Source organism: Lates calcarifer, unplaced genomic scaffold (genome assembly GCF_001640805.2).
Source record: "Lates calcarifer isolate ASB-BC8 unplaced genomic scaffold, TLL_Latcal_v3 _unitig_386_quiver_1585, whole genome shotgun sequence".
Taxonomy (NCBI): domain Eukaryota; kingdom Metazoa; phylum Chordata; class Actinopteri; family Centropomidae; genus Lates; species Lates calcarifer.
Genome location: NW_026116580.1, coordinates 20,806 through 38,733, shown reverse-complemented (window position 1 = coordinate 38,733; position 17,928 = coordinate 20,806). Strand labels below are relative to the sequence as shown.

At 42.7% G+C, this 17,928-nt stretch overlaps 1 protein-coding gene across 1 annotated transcript; it reads right to left on the bottom strand.

The window, feature by feature from the left end:
- Nucleotides 1-2,330: 2,330 nt before the first annotated feature.
- On the bottom strand, nucleotides 2,331-17,924 carry LOC108894834 (TBC1 domain family member 16; the record flags this gene model as incomplete). Its single annotated transcript, XM_018693452.2, is given in 9 exon segments — nucleotides 2,331-2,409; nucleotides 5,001-5,149; nucleotides 5,773-5,937; nucleotides 6,136-6,283; nucleotides 6,534-6,728; nucleotides 11,643-11,951; nucleotides 12,233-12,395; nucleotides 13,410-13,622; nucleotides 17,701-17,924. Coding segments are annotated over 8 exon segments (1,389 nt in total), but the record flags the coding sequence as incomplete, so codon positions are not given.
- Nucleotides 17,925-17,928: the final 4 nt, after the last annotated feature.

Sequence of the window (17,928 nt, the reverse complement as noted above, 5' to 3'; positions counted from 1 at the left end):
GAAGGAGCAAGGATTCTTTCTGTTTTAATAATTCATTTCAACATCTTGAAAAAATCATCTAAAACTTGGTATTGTAGTGAAATCGCACACTGCCAAACGCCCACATGCACTCATATATGCAAAGTTTTTTGTTTGTTTTTTCAAAAACTGGTGTATGCAAAGGAGCTGTGCAGACTTTGCCCTGACCTGGTAGTGTGCCCAGCAGGCCTCCCACCATGCGCAGAGCCTCTGTGTCGGGGAACTCCCGTTTGAAGCAGAGCAGGATCCACCGGTGGCAGAAGAGCAGCTGGAGGGCCGTCCTCCCCGAGTCTGGTCAGGTGCTGGTGGAAGCGGGGCAGCATGAGACGCAGCAGCTCCCGCCAGGTACATCTGAGGGCAGGTCAGAGAGGGTACGCACCAGTCTTACAAACACAGTTTCTAGTGATATTTTTAGTATTCTTAGGCTGGAATTATTCTTCTGAGGGCTGCATGTTTGTGAACATACACAGATGTCATTCGGACATTCTTGTGTCTGTTTCGTTTATGCTTTGTAGAGAGTGGGGGTATAATATATACAATATATGTAATACATGTAATATATACTAGTATGTGTCCACTAGTAAACATTTGCATTTAGCAAACCACTCCATCTGTGAATCAAGAGTGAAATTAAAAATTAAATGAACATAAATGGACAGAACAATGACAAGCTGGGCAACAGTATTAAGGCAGTACTATGCTGAAATGTACGCCCAAACTTTGAAAGAAAAAAAAGAGAAAACTTCCCGACAGGATGCTGGATCAACCAATCAGTTCGCATGACGCAACCCTCTGTGAAGTGGGTGTAACTGTCGGATTGTCAGAAAATTATAAAAATTGTTGGACAGAAGTCACAAGAGTCCAGAGATGATGGCGTATACTGCTGCCTTTATGTGTATCTCCACATCAGCATAATTCCAGCTTTGTTCCACGTCTATGCTACAACCCGACATTTGCCAAAATCAAAAGGCAGACGCAGAGACATCCTACCAGCTGCCTCTCCATGTCCTCGTCCCGCGGTGAGCTGATGAAGATGGTGTTCTCCATGAGGCCGACAAAGCACCAGAAGGTGTCGCTTTCATCCTGGATCTCTGTGAGCAGGGGGGCCACCAGGTCAGACATGCCCTGGCAGTAGCCCATGTCCGGATTAAACACTGCATAGTTGAGCAGAATCCGCCTGGGGGCAAGACAACAGCCAGGGACATCTTAGTGCTGAGGTAACATCTCAGCGTAAATAACACCTCTGATGTGATAGGGCGATACAGCATCAATAAACACATTAATTGTTTGTTGTTGTTTTTTTTGACGGCCTCTTAAATAGAAATGTTCTTGACCCTGCAGCTCGGCCAAACCACTGAAAAGTATGGTCCCACCCAAGCACTCGGAATGATCCAACATGTGTTTCAGCATTGCTGGTAATGCCCAGAAAAACACGACAAGCCCTGCTCAGCGGTTGCTATGCCAACTCCGCTGGTAACCAGGGAGATAATTAATGATCTTTCTTTTCTCCCCCCCCCCCCCTTTTTTTTAAATACAGATACTACTTTGAAGAAAACTTCCCTGGCAGTCCTCATGCATTAGTAAGTGTTGCATAAACAAAGAGAAAACCATTTGTTTACTGTTTTAGTGCAATATTGGATATCATTTAGAAAAACTAAGAGGAAGTGCTTTTGTGGAAGCAGACTTTGCAGTGGTTTTGTGTTTGAAAAATTAAAGATAGAAAAAATAAGGAGATGACAGTATTTCTTGGTTCAAATGAATGCTGAGTCTGAATGACCCAGAGAAACTTATCTGTGACACATCAGTGCAATAGATGTGAGATCACAGAGGAAGCATGAGTTAAGTGCTCTGCATTTGGACGTGTGCGGCTGTGGTACCGCCCCACCCCAGACGTAGCATAAGACATAATACCTAGACAAATACCAGGAGCCTCGATGAGAGTCACTAAACTAATATGCTATTTAAATCCTCTTGCTCCTCGTTTAGAAAGCCATTAGCTCTGAGTATGCATCAAAAGTGCTCAGACGGCTTAGTCAGAGTCAATAAAGCATGAAACTCATTTGCGGCTCCCCCAGAGTTCAGAATATGAAATGAATAGGTATGCCTGTGCGTCGGGGCTGAGGAGTGAGAATGATAAGGACGGATTGAGAGAAGGTGACAGAGAGAAAGAGGGTGAAAAAGACAGAGCTCGAGATCAGGAGAGGGGGAAAAAAGAAAAAGACGAGCAGGGTGGGGATGAAGAGAAGTGGGTCTAACCTCATGATCTCCACATTGGGGTTATTTTCTCCTCTGAAGAAGTGGTTGCTGCGGTCGGTTCTAACCACATCTTTATCCACTGTGAACTGGACCTTCCTCCAGAACTCACTGTGCTCCTCCGGGCTCATGGACAGTCTTAAGAAACACACAAACACCAGGCAGAAATGGAAAAGTTAGTGAATCTGAAACTGAATCCTGCAGCTGTTTTCTTGACTTGTTTCCAAAGTTAACTGGCTGAGTTATAATGGATTAAAAAGATGAGAGCAAGTGAGTTCAATAAAGTTGTTACTGCACAGTCTCTAAGGGAACGCCTGGTAATTAGGATAAAAAAAACATTATAAAATAATCTTTACCTTAAATGTTACTCTGGTGTAAAAAACTAATACTTAGCTGCAGATGAAGTAAAACATGTGGGGGTGGGCAGGCAGTGGACTGAGGGGCATTTCACCATCAAGTGCTCCACTGGGGATAATACCACAACCATAAAACCTTCAACCAACCCTCTAAATGTTAGGGACTATATTAGCAATATATCCTCTGTATGGCACTAATGTACTCAAGTCCTAACAAGCAGAGGGGATTTAATTAACACTGTTTGTTTTCCATGTGGCTCCACCAGGAATAATGAGTGCACACCTGATGCAACGCCACGCAACTGTTTAGTTTCAGTGTCGTGTGTTTGTGTCGTTGGACTCTCCCTGGCCACCTTTCTATCTCTTCTCTCTCTCTCTCTCTCTGGAGGACACTACTCAGGAGTTCAGTACATGTTTTCAACACTTTATAGTTCTGAGTCTGGTAGGGTTAAGCAAGAATGCGTTTGCATAGGAACATTGATATTTTAGAAACTACCTTTGTCCTTGTGCTAATAGTTTATTTTTATTCATTCTAATCCAGCATCAGTAGCCTATGTCTGTTTGCAGTGATGGTTTTGAAAACACAAAAATCAAAAAGGAAACACAGACAAAACCCGAATCAATGGATACAATAAAATTAACATAAAACTCAGTAACAAGCACCAGATCATCCACATGACTGATCCCTCTTTAAAAGCTGTTTTGACTTCCCATTCATGATGCCATCCAGGCTGAGTTAGGAATTAGATTTATTACTTTCTAGCTTAATAACACAAAATAGAAATGACAAGATGCGCAGTCTGAAATAAACCTAACACAATTAAGCAATTAGTGTATTGGCAGAAGATATATCAGAAGATCCTTTATCAAATTTTTAAAGCAAAATTTCTGGTTCCTGCATCTCCAGTGTGAGGATTTGCTTTTTGCCCATTTTCTCTATTTTCATACTGAACATCTTTGGGTTTTGGACAAAATAAGACTGATCGCAGACATATTCCTGACTCCGAATATGTCTGCCATGGCTATTTTCTGAATTGAATAATTAAAAAAAAAATAAAAAATTAGTTGCAGCCCTGGTTTGAACATCTGAAGGTGTATTTATGAACAAAGAGCATATTTATTGAAAGTGAACTTCCCTTTTTCTTCCAAAAAAAATCAAAACTGAAAATACAGTTCTTTGGAATTTTAGTCAGTAGTGTACCAGAAATGAAACATAGATGCTTTCTGTTCAAGCCAGCTGCAGCGTGTTAGATGACAAATTCTGGAAAAATGGAGACACTAAGTTACCTATCCAACTCTCCATACTTTCTGATGAAGAAATTCATCAGTATGACAGTGTATGACAGTGTTTGTATAGAATGAACTTACTATATAGGTGATTTTTAAATGTTTTCTGTTTTTAACTACAGAAAAAAGACAATCTCATCTAGTCATTCAGTGATTTTGTAGCATTTTTCCACAATGACAGTATCCTCAATATTCTTCTCTTTCCTTTTTACTCATTCTGTTATCTGCTTGCCTGCTGACCTATGTTTGTAGCACAGAGTCTTTGGTTAATCAGAAGTCTGTTTACTTGTTTGATATTGGTTATCACAGCTAAGGAAAAGACAGAAGGAGCAAAGCCACAGACATGTCTCCTTGCTCCTAATGATCAACCAGTGGCCCCAGAGGCTGCTCTAGTCAAATGGTCTTTAAAGGAATCCACATCAGAGTCAGAACAAGGGCTCTAATTACCTGACTTCGATAAGACCTTCTGATGTACTCAAAATGTTAATAGGCCATAGAGATGAAACCGATCCAATTATCATAGTCATTACAGATGGAGCAGCACAACGTGTGAAAATATGTGCACGCTCAACCTTTTGATGGCGGGGTGAAGATAAATAGAGGCTCTTGGATGTGTGTGACGTGTGTGCGTGTGCTGGTCCACGCGTACCACAGCAGCCTTTTTTTCCCATCCGATGAGAGAGTATGATCTGATAAGCGCTGACATGTTTTTTCTCCAGAGACCTTTTATTTCACACCCGGCACCTCCCCTTAACACTTCCCTGATTGTGCCTATTGATTGCTCAGTGCCTGCGATGAGAAGCCACAATAGACTCACATATGGTTTAATGTTTGACTGACTGAGCATTTGGCAGCCGATACTGCAGCCATGTGACAGTTTATCTGCTGTTTCACGTGTCAAGAATACTGCTGCGTCTCTGTCAGACTTCTTTAAAATAAATTGATTTCCATTACCTCAAATAAACCTTGGAATATCTTGATGCTTATCACTCAATTTAATTTTGTGGCACAGATGTTATTAGCAGCCAGGAATTCCCCAGATTTCTAAACAACAAACTAACACATATCTATTTCTATGTTCCCCACCTCCTCTGCTGGATGTCATGATAGTGGGTGCGTTTCTGCAGCCTCCAGGCCTCCCTCTCCTGGGAGGTGGAGTCGTAGCTGTAGTAGTGCAGCAGGAAGGGCCACACCTCACCACGGATGGATGGGTCGATACCACCGAAGAAGATGGCCTGGTGGAGAGCGGGAGGTGAACAAATACAAATGGGGTGTTGTCACACATTCAGAGGGCAAACAGGGGGCACGCGCTGGGGCGATAATTTCTAATAGATAACCGTGGGAGCGCATCACACTGTATGCAAACAAGGCATCCACACAGTGTTGCAAAATGCTGCAAAACCGAAACCTCCTAAGAAAAAAAAAAAACAAAAAAAAACACAAACACTGTTTAATCTCCGTGTCCAGCAAAAACAGTACTGCTCTGTTTCTGCGCTCGGGTGTTTACTGAGGAAATGTCTTGGTTACAGTCTAACTGCCACTGAGTCATTTCAGTAAGATGGTACAATTTCGGCTGAGTCAATCTCAGACTACTGAAGTGACTCACAGGGGGACACTGGCCATGACTAACCCTCTGATTATTTACAGAGTGGAGATGCTGATTAAAACTGAAACTTACACACCGTGGAGTTCACTTTCAAAATGACTCTCAGTATGAGTACTTGAAAAGATAAAGCAATAAAATGTGGAGCTGGACTGTACAGATAGCAGGAGAATAAATGCATATACTGACTTGTTTATTTTTTTAACTGATTCCACAGCACTGTGAGAACATGAATTTGCACACACACAGACATACCTTGCGTAGCTTATATTCCTCCTCCACCTGCCCATTGTGGTTGAGATGACGAAGCCAGGTGGTGACATCCAGTCGCCGATAAAGCTTCTCCTCTGGGTGGGTCTCCGCTGACGGTAAGGTGGGCCTCTGGATGGAAAACTGCATGCAGGATTTCTCATTTGACACCTGAAGGGAAGAGGGAGAGAAAGAGAGAGGGAAAGAGAAAGAGAGAGTGAGAAATGACAGACTTAAAAAAAAAGTAAAAACAAAACAAAAAACGTGGGCACAGAACCAAAATCTGGATGGAAAATGGAAAAGGCTGAAAAATGTCTTTGTTTCCTAATAAAACTAGATGCCAAACAGGATTTTGGATTGTAACCTGACCTGGTCTTTGAGCTGAGTTTCCCTGCAGCACTTCCACTGTTGGAAGACCTCGGCCAGCTTGTCCAGGCCAGCATGATGGAAGTGGAGGATCTTGTATTGGCTCTCTCTGCTGGCTATCACCAGCTGGCCACTGGTGCATGCCTCATCACTACAGCAACACAACCAAGACCAGAAAATAACACAAAACTCTTGAAGGAATGTGTTAATTAATATAGTAAAAGACACGACCTACAGGGATTAATAAACCTTTTTTCTTATTTATGACTTTCTAATAATATGTTCAACTAACTTCCCAATTATTGTCTTAAAACAAACCAACATGTCCTAAAACCTACAACACAGCTTGAAACACTGCACAGTAGCAGGATGAGGCGACCCCTCGTGACCTCCCAGCTGACCTGAAGAAGAGTCTCAGCGACCTCATGTGACCCAGGTCCACCCTGAAAACTCCGCACAACTGCTCCAGAGCCAGCACCTTCTGCTGCTCCTCCCACCGCGTGCCCTGGGACTGGCCGCTGTTCTCGGATGGGGCGTGGCTGTCCAGGCTGGAGGCGGAGCTGGCTGAGTGGGTCATGGACTCCTCGCACAGCTCTCTGGCACCAAAAATTAAAAAAAAGAAAAAGATGAAAGAGTTTTTATGAATTAGAATCTCAGAAGGTTTTTTTTTTTAGTTTAATTGCGCTAAAGGGAACTGAGTCATGTTTTCCATGAAATTAAAGGAGTGAGGCTTCAGATGTTGTTTATCCCTTCTGCACAAAAATCTCTCCTTTCTTGTGCCTCATATTCAGATACAGATCCATTCTCCTGTGTGGGACATTAATAATAAATGTCATGTAGACAGTGGCCAGCGGTGTTTAGCCAGTGATAATTGTGCAGACATATAGGCTTATCCCCAGCTCAGTTCTGCCCTGTTGTTTTGTGTCTCAATATGGTTCCGCCAAGAGGCTGAGAATGGGAGGAATGCATGGAGGCTTCTGAGGACACACACACACACACACACACACATAAGGAAATCTGTACACACACACAAATCACACTGTCTGCCGTCCAATTTCCCCTGTCATTCCCCCATGGCCAGCATGTTGTTCCCGGCACTGAAACCTGAGCCGAGGGTTCCTCTGCTGCAGGAGTAGACATACAAGCACACACGCACACACACAATGCATACACGTACAGAAAAAAGACACACACACACACAGACATGCGACAATACAGAAAATAGACAAACTGTATATGCAGCCAACAAAAACCCACACCCTGCACACACACAAGCTCTTCAATTATAGGAATCACTGACTGGCTGGCATTTTTAATGTCTTTCTCTCTTCACACACACAGACACACACACAAACACACAAGTGAATGGACCATAGCTAATGACCATAATGCACTCTCAAACACGTCTCAAGACATGCTAACGCTGAGAAACAGGCCAACACAGAAATACGTTAAACCCACTGACATTTGAGAAGTAGACGTCTAAATGAAGTTATCTGTGCACTACTTGCTGTGAAATACACACTCATTTATTTAAAAAAAAAAAAAAACATCCAGAAGTCATTCAATTTGAAAATTTTGTTTATTTTATCTCTAATCCTTCAAGAATTTCAAAAAATTTCTTTTTGGTTTGAATAAATGTGTGAATTTAAAAATATCCTTTTGCAAAAAAAATACACATCTTTTCACCATTTTCTATTTACAAGTTTTACGGGCGAACACAAGTGGCACGTTGGTACTTTGGAGGGAACGAATGAGGGAGGCAGGCCAGATCTAATCTATTACACCCTGAATCAATCATGTCTGGCTAATCATTTCCCTGTTAGCAGATGGGAAAATAACACGGCTGATCAATCCAAGCTGCACAGTTTCCTCTGCTATCTGGTGATTTAGTGCTCTCTGTCTCATGTATCATGCCACAAACCAGACTGTGGAATACAAGGAGACTGGGAGAGAGGCACAGAGAGCTCTGGTAAGGGAGTTAGGCAATCTGAAATGTGGAGGAGCTCTTTTAAAGGACTACTGTACTCGCTTTTTCATAACCCCGTTGACTGTCAAGCTCGGGGTGTTTAAAAGGCCTATGAGCCCTTTTACAGCAGAGGTTTCTTTCATTCGTCTTGCACTCTTAAAGTACATATACAAAGCTGTTTGCATATTTCTCCACATTGAAATAAAAGTGCAAAAACCATGGAAAACAAGAGTGAGAAAGCACATGATTCTTGGCATTTGAGCATGGATCGCCCGCTGTGCTGCATTTCAGCAGAAACTCGACGAGTGATTAATGACGTCTGTCAGTGTCAACAGCCTGATTCCATTCGTGCGCTGTAGCAAATGGAGGCAGCAGCCATGCCATAAACTGTACACAGAGTACATAATGTAAACAAGCTGTTTTGATGGAGCCAGGCTCCTGTCCCACCAGGCCAAGGTGAGATCAAACTGCCCTGAGGCCCCTTGTAACACCTCTCCCTTCATACGGGAGGCTCTTACCCCCCGGGGAGGGGAATGTGCTGCCAGGTCACCCTGAGAACCAGGGACCAAGTGCTACAGGTCTCCAGGGACTCCCAGGCCCTTCAGCTAATCCCTGGAGGGAAGAGAGAGATGAGGGAGGGCTCTGGTGAAGTGGGGGGTGGGGTGCAGGCACACACTGGAAAGTGGTCAGTACAGTTTGGAGTTGGGAGAAATACATTAATCATGTGGTATTTCAGTGATCCCAGAACCACAATGACACACATTCAAGTCAAGATATATTCTTTTCCAGGACTTTCTACAAACTAGTCCTCCTCTAGAAAGGGGGTCAGGACCCTCAGAAGGGATCACAAGATAAATGTGAAGGATTTGCTTCATTCAGATATTTTAAAATGACATTAAATCTAGATCACTTTCTAGAAATCTGTTTTCACTTTGACATTAAAAGGTATTTTCTGTTGATTGGTGTCAAAAAATATATTGAAGCTGAAGGTTTTCTAGGTGAGGAAAAAAAAAATTCTGGTCACAACCATAAGAAATACAGTATTTGATTGGTGATGAGCAGATACAAGCAGAACTTGCTTAATTTTAAAGGTGTGACAAGTCAAAAATGTTGGAAACCACTGTTCTGAGATATAATCACATGTTAAAATTGTGCAAGTAAAGACCCAAAAAGGCAGTACACATCGACAGTCCAGAGTGGTGTGATAAACTACTGTTAAACTTTAAAGGAACTTGTTACGAAGCTTGACGGAGATTGCTGTGGATTTCTCTTTTTTGCCCTCTCCCACCACTCTACTCTTTCTCCTCCTCACCTCCCACCCCCTCCTCTTTTCATCTGCTCTCGCACTCCCATACGCGGTTCTTTCTCTTTGAATGATTCCAAGTGACATGTTTCCAGTTCCTGGCCCCTTAACAGTGTCAATTAAAGCAAGAGAGAGAGAAAGAGAGATTGAGTGGGTTCCAGGGTTTTGGCTGCTGCTCCGCTCTCTTCAGTCCTCTAATCCGGAGAGCTGACATTCAGCCCAGCACAACAACCCCGGGAGCACTGGGAATCAAAGGGCTTCACACAGACTTTAGGAAGGGAAGGGGAGGAGGGCAAGACATTTGAGAGGTGGGCAACACCGAAAGAAACAATATTGAGAAAAAAACAGAGGGAATGACCAAGAGGAAAAACTGCAAAATAAAGAGAGGAAGGAATGGGTAGATAAGAGGACGGAGGGTGAAACTCAGAGAAGAAGGGAAAAACAGGCAAAGAAGAGGATGGATGTGAGTGCCAGAGAGCTGAAGAGAGACACTAACAGTGAGCGAAGCACAGAGGAGTGGAGGAAGAGAAGGACAGAGTAAAGGTTAGAAGCTGTGAAGCGCAGAGTGTTGCCAAGTCACACACTGACTGCACTTACAGCAAGCTGGGGTCTGAGAGTGGTTAAAAAGGCTTAAACACACACTGAGTCACTCTCTCACTCTGCTCGAAACACACTGACACAGGCTCACACATTCTGGGCAACATGTCAGGCCGAATAGCTGCGTGAGGAAACGACCGCGGAGGGAATCATAAAGTCAAATGGCCGTGAGGTCCGGACAGCAACACAGTCACTGTCCAGATGGCTCCCTTGATTAGAGAACAGTCTCTGGAAGCGCTGGGGTTTTGGGTTTTTGTAGGATTTGGGGACTTATATTAGACCATCTGTGACATTATAAAACATTTAGATTGAGGGCTGCTATAAAAGAGTGAACCCATTTTGAAGTCTGATAACATTTCATGCCCCATACTGAAGTCATCTACCTGCCTTTCACATTCAGTTGCAGTGCAGTAAGCCACCGTGTGGCCTCAGAGTGTAAATTATATCCCTCATGCCATCAATTCTTTTCTTTTTGGCTCCACCTTGTGGCAGGTTGGGGTAACCAATGCAACACCTTTATAATCAATGCTGTAATTTATGTAACAAATAACCATCTGGATTCTGTGCCACAACAGCATGTCATTCAAAGTTTCTCACATTTTTCTGCCTAACAAAATGGAATGTACATCCTGATCCAGATATACATCTTATATATACAAAGTATATTAACTGTGAAATGTGTCTTTGTAGTGTTTGGGTAAATCTGTAATATAATTGTAGGACAGTGGGAGCACCAAGAACAATACAACACACAGACAGCTCACTCACTATGAAACAAACACACACAATTTTACATTACTTGAGACTACAATCAGAGGATTTATATTTCTTCATTAATCCCTAAATCTGTTTGCAAAAACTATCCCAAAATAACATTTTCCCTCATGTGGTCTCACAAGTCGTAACATCTGAATAATTGTCACTAGAGACCACTTACATTACATATCTTTGCAGACACAGCTGTAGCTACCAGTGAGGACACTGAGGACACTGAGGCCGTGTCCTCTGGGTATTTGGGTTTTAGGAGAAGTTTGTAGGCTCAAGAGTATTTTATAGGCTGTTTTTCACCCAATATATTTAATTTGACTGCCTACTGAAGCAGTGATGCAGCTGTTATCAACAAATATAACACCATTTGTCTGATCTGATCCTACTGAATGCAAACTAAATTGGTTGTTCTCGGTGGGAATGACCTGAATGCTTCAAAATGTCAAATCTTCATATAATCTACATATGTGTTAACACAAAAAACCCAAATAGTCCATGAAATAAGAAATAGTAATCCAACATTATTAATCATGCATCAGCAATAATTCTTATTAGTTATTCCAGATAAGGACATTTAATCGTAGTCACGTTGGCAGCACTGACACTGGAATGGTGATATGAGACCAAATGGCAAGTTTACAAGTTACAAATATGCTGGCAAGATGTGGAGAAAGTCAAGAACCTGGTATCACAGTTCTTTAGCATTTAAATAGTGGTTTCAAAAGATAACCCTGGGAGGACCCCCATTTTATCAATTTTTTTCTTATGTATGTTTTTTCTTGACTTACTTTCCTACCAAAAAAATAAACTAATATCTGTGTATGAATAACAATCTAGATCATGAATGAAGCTCATTTCAACCCCCTCACTGACCTGGCTTCATTGTCCAGGAAGACAGAGCCGCTGCTTTCACAGAGGGCCTCGCTGACGGGGGACAAGCAGAAAGGGGAGGAGAAGGTGTCCGAGTCAGAACCCATGGTGCTGTCCCTGCTCACTTCATCCGACAGCTCACAGGAGCCCTCGTCCACCTCCTCCCCAGCCAAGGGCAGCTGCTGCTGGTGTGAGGATGCATCCGCTCCGGCCTCCACCACCAGGCCGTGGCTCTCCGTGGAGGTGCTGCTGGTAATGTTCCTCTCTTCATCCTCGTCTTCCTCCTGGGCCGCTGGAGGACGGGAGTGGGGTCTGGACGGGATGTATCATTGATTATTATTCTAATAACTTAGACTTAAACCCTAGACTCATTTAGTAGATGCATTACTGACAATAGGCTTATATCAAAAAGCCACAGACACAGAGATCACTGCTACTATATAAAAATGACTATAATATCACCACCTCATAAACAACACTGAGGGATATGTCTCCAGCATGTCCAAATTGCCTGCAATTTAACTTAAAAACTTAGGAGGTAAAATGATCTGTTTAAATGCCTCCAAGACATTTTAAGAAATAAACTTCCCCACCGTCGGCCTCTGCGGCGTGCGTTCCTGCGTACAGGGGAGCTCTCGGGCGTGATGTAGCGCAGCGCCTCCTCATCCTGCCTCTGGATGCGGGAATTAGGCACCCAGGTCAGAATCAGAGTGGTTCCCAGGCTCTCATCCTTCTCCACGTGTACACACAGGTAGCCTGCCAGGGGGCAGCATAAACCACGATTACGTTCGGGGTAATTATGTTGGGAATAATGAGGTAACTTGAGCGGGAAGGACAAAACTTTTTATGTGTGGCAGGCAGTTGCAAGTTTAAGACAAACATGAAACCTGAGAAGAGATGAGCAAACAAAGAGATGATGACGCAGAGATAAGCTGAGGGGTGAGTAACAACCTTACAGACAAAGGGAGAATTACAGGAAATAACAGTTGTTTACCGTAGCAGTACAAAGTAGCACAAGAGAGAGTGCTGACAACTATAAAGTATGCTATGTGTTTGACTCTCCATCTTATCTTTTTGAAATTTATATTTATATTTTACTATGATTTTGGTAAAAATACAAAAGAATTCATTCTACTGTGTATTTGCAGTAAGGGGACTAATATTAAATTAAGTTCCTTTTATCAAATTAAATTTGGGACTACTCATTTATATCTTGCACTGTAAAGTTTAGTCTCCTGTTTTGTCCAGTGTTATCTTTTATATATTTTATCTTTCATTGTGAGGCAGTTTGAATTGTCTTATTGAAAGTTATGCTCTACATATAAATTTAAATCTTGTCTTGCTCAGCAAAATGGCATTTACTAGTCAAAATTAATTAGTCTCTCTGTATAATAAATATGTCCATGGGTGGGAAGCTGGTGAGGGACTGTCACATTTTCACTGTGCTGGGAACTTCATTTCTAACCTCAATACTAGGGCTGAAAAATATGCAAAAAATCACATTAGGATTAATCGAGAATTTTTGAATTTCATTTTTTCTGTTGTGACACACTTGCAGCTCCTGTGATTTGGATATTGCACTTGGCCATGCTGTGATTTCAATAATATTTCAATGAATTCTTCAGCCCTACTCAAGACTAGTGTCAATAATTACTGAAGTTAAAGGAAAGCTGTCCCTTTTGGTCTGACTCATCTACTCAGCAGCTGTGTTTATACCACAAAGAAAAAAAGACAGCTGGAAAGACAGTTACAACATCAGGCCAGCCTAACCTGGGTGGTGCTCAGCCAGGCCAGGCAGGGGCTCCGCAGGGTGCACACAAACATTATTTTTGGAGAAGATGATCTCGCCATCCAGGCCTGAGCGTAACGATGAGCCCCCCGCCCCGGGGTTAAAGGTCAGGAGGTCGGAGGCCTTGGAGGAGGCACGCCGCAGGAGCCGACCCAGAGACATCTCCTCAGGCACTGGGACACTGGGCCCATCCTCTGAGTGTGGGGATTTGGGAGTAGAACAGGGAGTTTGAGGAAGAAGAAAGAGGGAGGACAGTCCATGACAGAAATGGTGAGGGAGTGTTAAAGAGCAGGAAGGGAGGATGACATGAGAGAAAAAAGGAAACATAACAGTCAGGTTAATCTTTTAAAGACAAATCTTGGCACCACAGGGCTGCGCACAGTCACCTACACTTCACCTCCTCCATCACATGTGTGCTTGTATTTACTGCAGTGTCCTTACTGCAGCGCTCAACCCCAGGATCCCCTCCCCTCTGTACTTGTTCAGCATTTCCCTGTGCCACATTTTCTTTGCCCACACCTGCGCCTACTAACACGCTCACAGGTTCTGTGGATACTGTACTGCTGTGTAACTGAACATGCCCCTCCTTTTATAAACAGCATGCACACCGGTATGTACACACACACACAAAGACATGTGCAAATACACTTCACTTCATCCGTGTGAAATTCTAAGCAGTTATCAGTAGCCAACAGATGTCATCGTCATCAGAGCTGAACTGGGATCAGCGTGTCACACCACCAGTGTTTAACTTTTCTGCTTCCTTGTGTGATGAGACAAAACTTCATGTTGAGCAAAGTGAACCAGCTCTTTTGATGCTGCAGCGTGGTGTGCTGTTGAATGCTTTCTTCTTTGTAAAGGTTTGGATAGGATCTTAGTTTTCAGGTTCAAAGAACATTAAAAGCAAATAAAGTCAAACTTTTTTTCTTTTAGTTTTTTGTTTCTGTTGGATCCCCTCACATACAATAGAACCAATTGATCAGATTTCTTTCTTTTGTTTTGACATGTCTGTATCTTTAGTACAGTGGAACCTTGTTCTCCTGTTGGCTGAACACTCACACTGAACACATATTCCCTGCTCTGTCTGAGGAATGTTCCCTCCTTTTTCCCCAGAGGGTATGTTTACCTCTGCCTGATTAAGCAGGCACCCCACTTCCTGATGCCAGGCTCCAGACAGGAAGGCCGCTGGCATGAAATCCAGGCAGGAGCCTGGAGAGGGCACATACAGTGGGCCATCATTTGGCCTTAAGAAAATGGGACCGTGGGTGTTTCTGCAACTAGAGATTAATTTCATCGTCTTTTTAGATTAATGGATTAATCGTTTAATCCATCAGATGTAGGGCTGCTCCCTGTAATAGTCGACCAAACATTAGTTGATGAGAAGAGTCAAGTTCTGATTGGCTGGTTGGTCGCAAAATGTTCAGTCACCTTGCTGGTTGTTCCGGCACGGTCAGAATAAGTTCTGCTTTTGCCAGTGTCGTTAACAGATGAGTCACTTTGTGTGTACACTTGTAAAGTTTAGATTTTAAAGGCTTATTATTACAGTAGTGTAATTCTATGTAATGTAGAACAGAGTTTCTCAGCCCTGGAACTCTAACCATTTTCTGTTGCCCCCCCGAAAAAACAGATATTTAATTAATTAAATTAATATCCTAAAGGACTAGTCAACTAGGAAGATGTCTGTTTTGTGGAAAACCTAATCAAATGTCAAAAAAGTAGTGAAATATGCCCATTGCACCTTCTGATGTTTTAATTCATCCTGCGTTGTCCAACACACACTTCAAAATCCAAAGATAAGTTCATTTTTAAATTTTATAAAACAGCAAATTGTCACAATTAAAAAGCTGGAGCCAGTATGTTTTGCATTTTTACTTAATCAGTGGCTGAAACAATAAATCTTAATCCAAAAAAAGATAATTGATTAACTGACTTACTGATTTTTATTTCAGGTAGAAGATGTTTTAAGTCTGAAAATATAAAGTTATCCAACATTAGACTACTGCTGAACATTAACGGACACTGGGATATTTGCATGCTAGCTGCTTCAACAGCACTAGACTAATCCACTTGTAAATAAGCCAGAATGGACTAACAGTGTCTACCTACTCTGACTCTGCATTCCTGCAAGACACACACACTGAAAAACATGCTACCTGAGCATCATGTGCATAATGACAGGCTGGGATTTTCGACATGATAAACAACTGTGTCCAGCAGCCTTGTAACAGCAACAACAAATTCTACTATGCAGTGGTTATTTTTGGTCTGTGTGTGATTACAGGGTGACCCAGGTCAGTTTGATAGGGCTCGTTCATGCAGGCTGTTAAAGGACACACTCCTTTCCTCGCGCTTCATCTTTTATTCTGTCAACACCTCAGTGCTCTCACACACTGCCTCTCCTCTCTGACCTTTCACTCTTTTATCAAATGACTCACATCCATGGGACAGAAACACCATCCTAAACTCTGTCTACTGCCGCTGTGACCTACACAATACTTCACATTTTTCACAAACCTTTGAGAGACTGCCTGCCAAAAAAGAGAGACTTTTAATAAGAACCCGAAACCTACACCATGGAAATTAAGCTGCAAGTAAAGAAGCGACAAGCTTCCAGGGTCTCAGCTTCTCACCTCTGGGCTACCTTAATTAAGCTGTCATGGTGACATTTGAATGGACGAGGCAATACAGAGCACCCCACCCCCACCCCTTTCATCTGTACTGTATACCAACATGCCTGGGGCAGCTGAAAAGAGAGCAGCCACAAAGAAGCCTGAAAAACAAGGTTCTTGTGGACTGCACAAGAAAACTTTACGGTTGGCTCAGTGGTGTTGTATGTATATATTTAAGGCTTTACCACATATCAAAGCACATTAAACATATCTCCCATACAGGTAGAGTGTTATATTGAGCTTCATGTCATAAAGTAATAAACAGTGTTCCTTAAAATTTAAATACACCCATTTGAACACCTTTTCAAAATAAACTTTTAGTACACATAATCCCTGCAACCACCAGCTGGTATTGAGTGATGGAATAGGAAAGATGAAGATGAACATGAACATGGAGTCCTGCAGCAGGACTGCACAGTACACTGTATGTCAGCTGAGAAGTAGTAAGAAACTGCAATACTGAAATGCAAAAGATATGCTTGTGGTAATTTAGATACCATCTGTCTACCAGGGAAAACTTACAAGTTTATTTTTCAACTATGAAATGTCCCGCTCAGATTTTTTAAATATTTAAATTTAAGGGATTCTAATTAAATGTGTTAATGGAAAAAAATCTTAAGCTGTTAGATTGTTCATATTTCAAAAATCTTGCTTCAACCAGGCAATTTAACTTTTAAAATTTGTTTCCTCGCCCTTATTTGGTGACCAGAAGAATATGAATATCTGCACAGTGTCGTGCAATACAATATTTTTTCCACCTGAAACGTACAAAATACTCAGTACACATACAATGCATTCCTATGCAAAAACACAGCCACTTACAGCCTCAAGAATTTCCACTGAGGTGGATCACTTCCTCTCCAAAAGATACCATCATCAGTGGAAAATTTTGAGTTTCACACAGATTGTATCTGTGCCAAACTGTTACATTAAACTGCATTACAGTGCACACGAGTTACTGTTTGTCTGGTCAGTCAGTGTATCCTGTAAATACAGGTCAAAGGTGTATGTGTCAGTCCCATAATGTGGGTAAACCCTACTCTACCCACATTATAAGGGAGGACTAAGGGTACTGACCTGGCTGCTGTAGCTGGGGGGGAAATGCCCCACTAGTAACAGTAACAGTGTAGCGTGTGTAGCAGAGGCGTGCCATGATGTCGGGGGCTCCATCAGCTCTCTTTAGACTGGGTCTGACAGCCAGCATCCGCCTGACAGGGGGAGGAGGAGAGGGCAGGATGGCTGGGACACGGTTTTTGCCACCGCAGCATTATTTTCACACAGGCCCATACTAATATTTAGTGTGGGGTTCTGGCCGGAGCAGCCCGGGACTCTATCTGTACCATCTCGAGTATAAATATTTTAGTTTAGCCGCCGAGACTATGGCCGAAATCCTTTGCTAGTAACATTTCACGGTGTCCACGTTTACGGGCAACTTTAAAGTTTGTTTAAGCAGAACAAACAAACGACAACAGTGACACATATTTCGCTCGTACCGGACAAATGTATCCTCCTTCGGCTGTTGGCATACACCTGTTTCAGCAGGAGAAATAAATGAATAACCAGCAGCGTGTAGAGAAGCGGGGCCAAGCGGCTGAGCTCTCACCTTCAGTCCCGCCGCAGGAGTCTACAGCCCATATCGGACAGCCATGTCACCGGGCAGGCAGGGACCGAGCAGCACGTACCGGCGTCGTTTCGCTTCTTTCCCTCCGGATTTAGCACAGGTGTTAAGGGACTGTGGTGTTGATTGTACCCCCTGTGTTTTCCGACAGTGACACCACACGTCTGACTGCTGCTGTTCCTAGAGCAAAAACTACACTTCCGGTTGGAACTT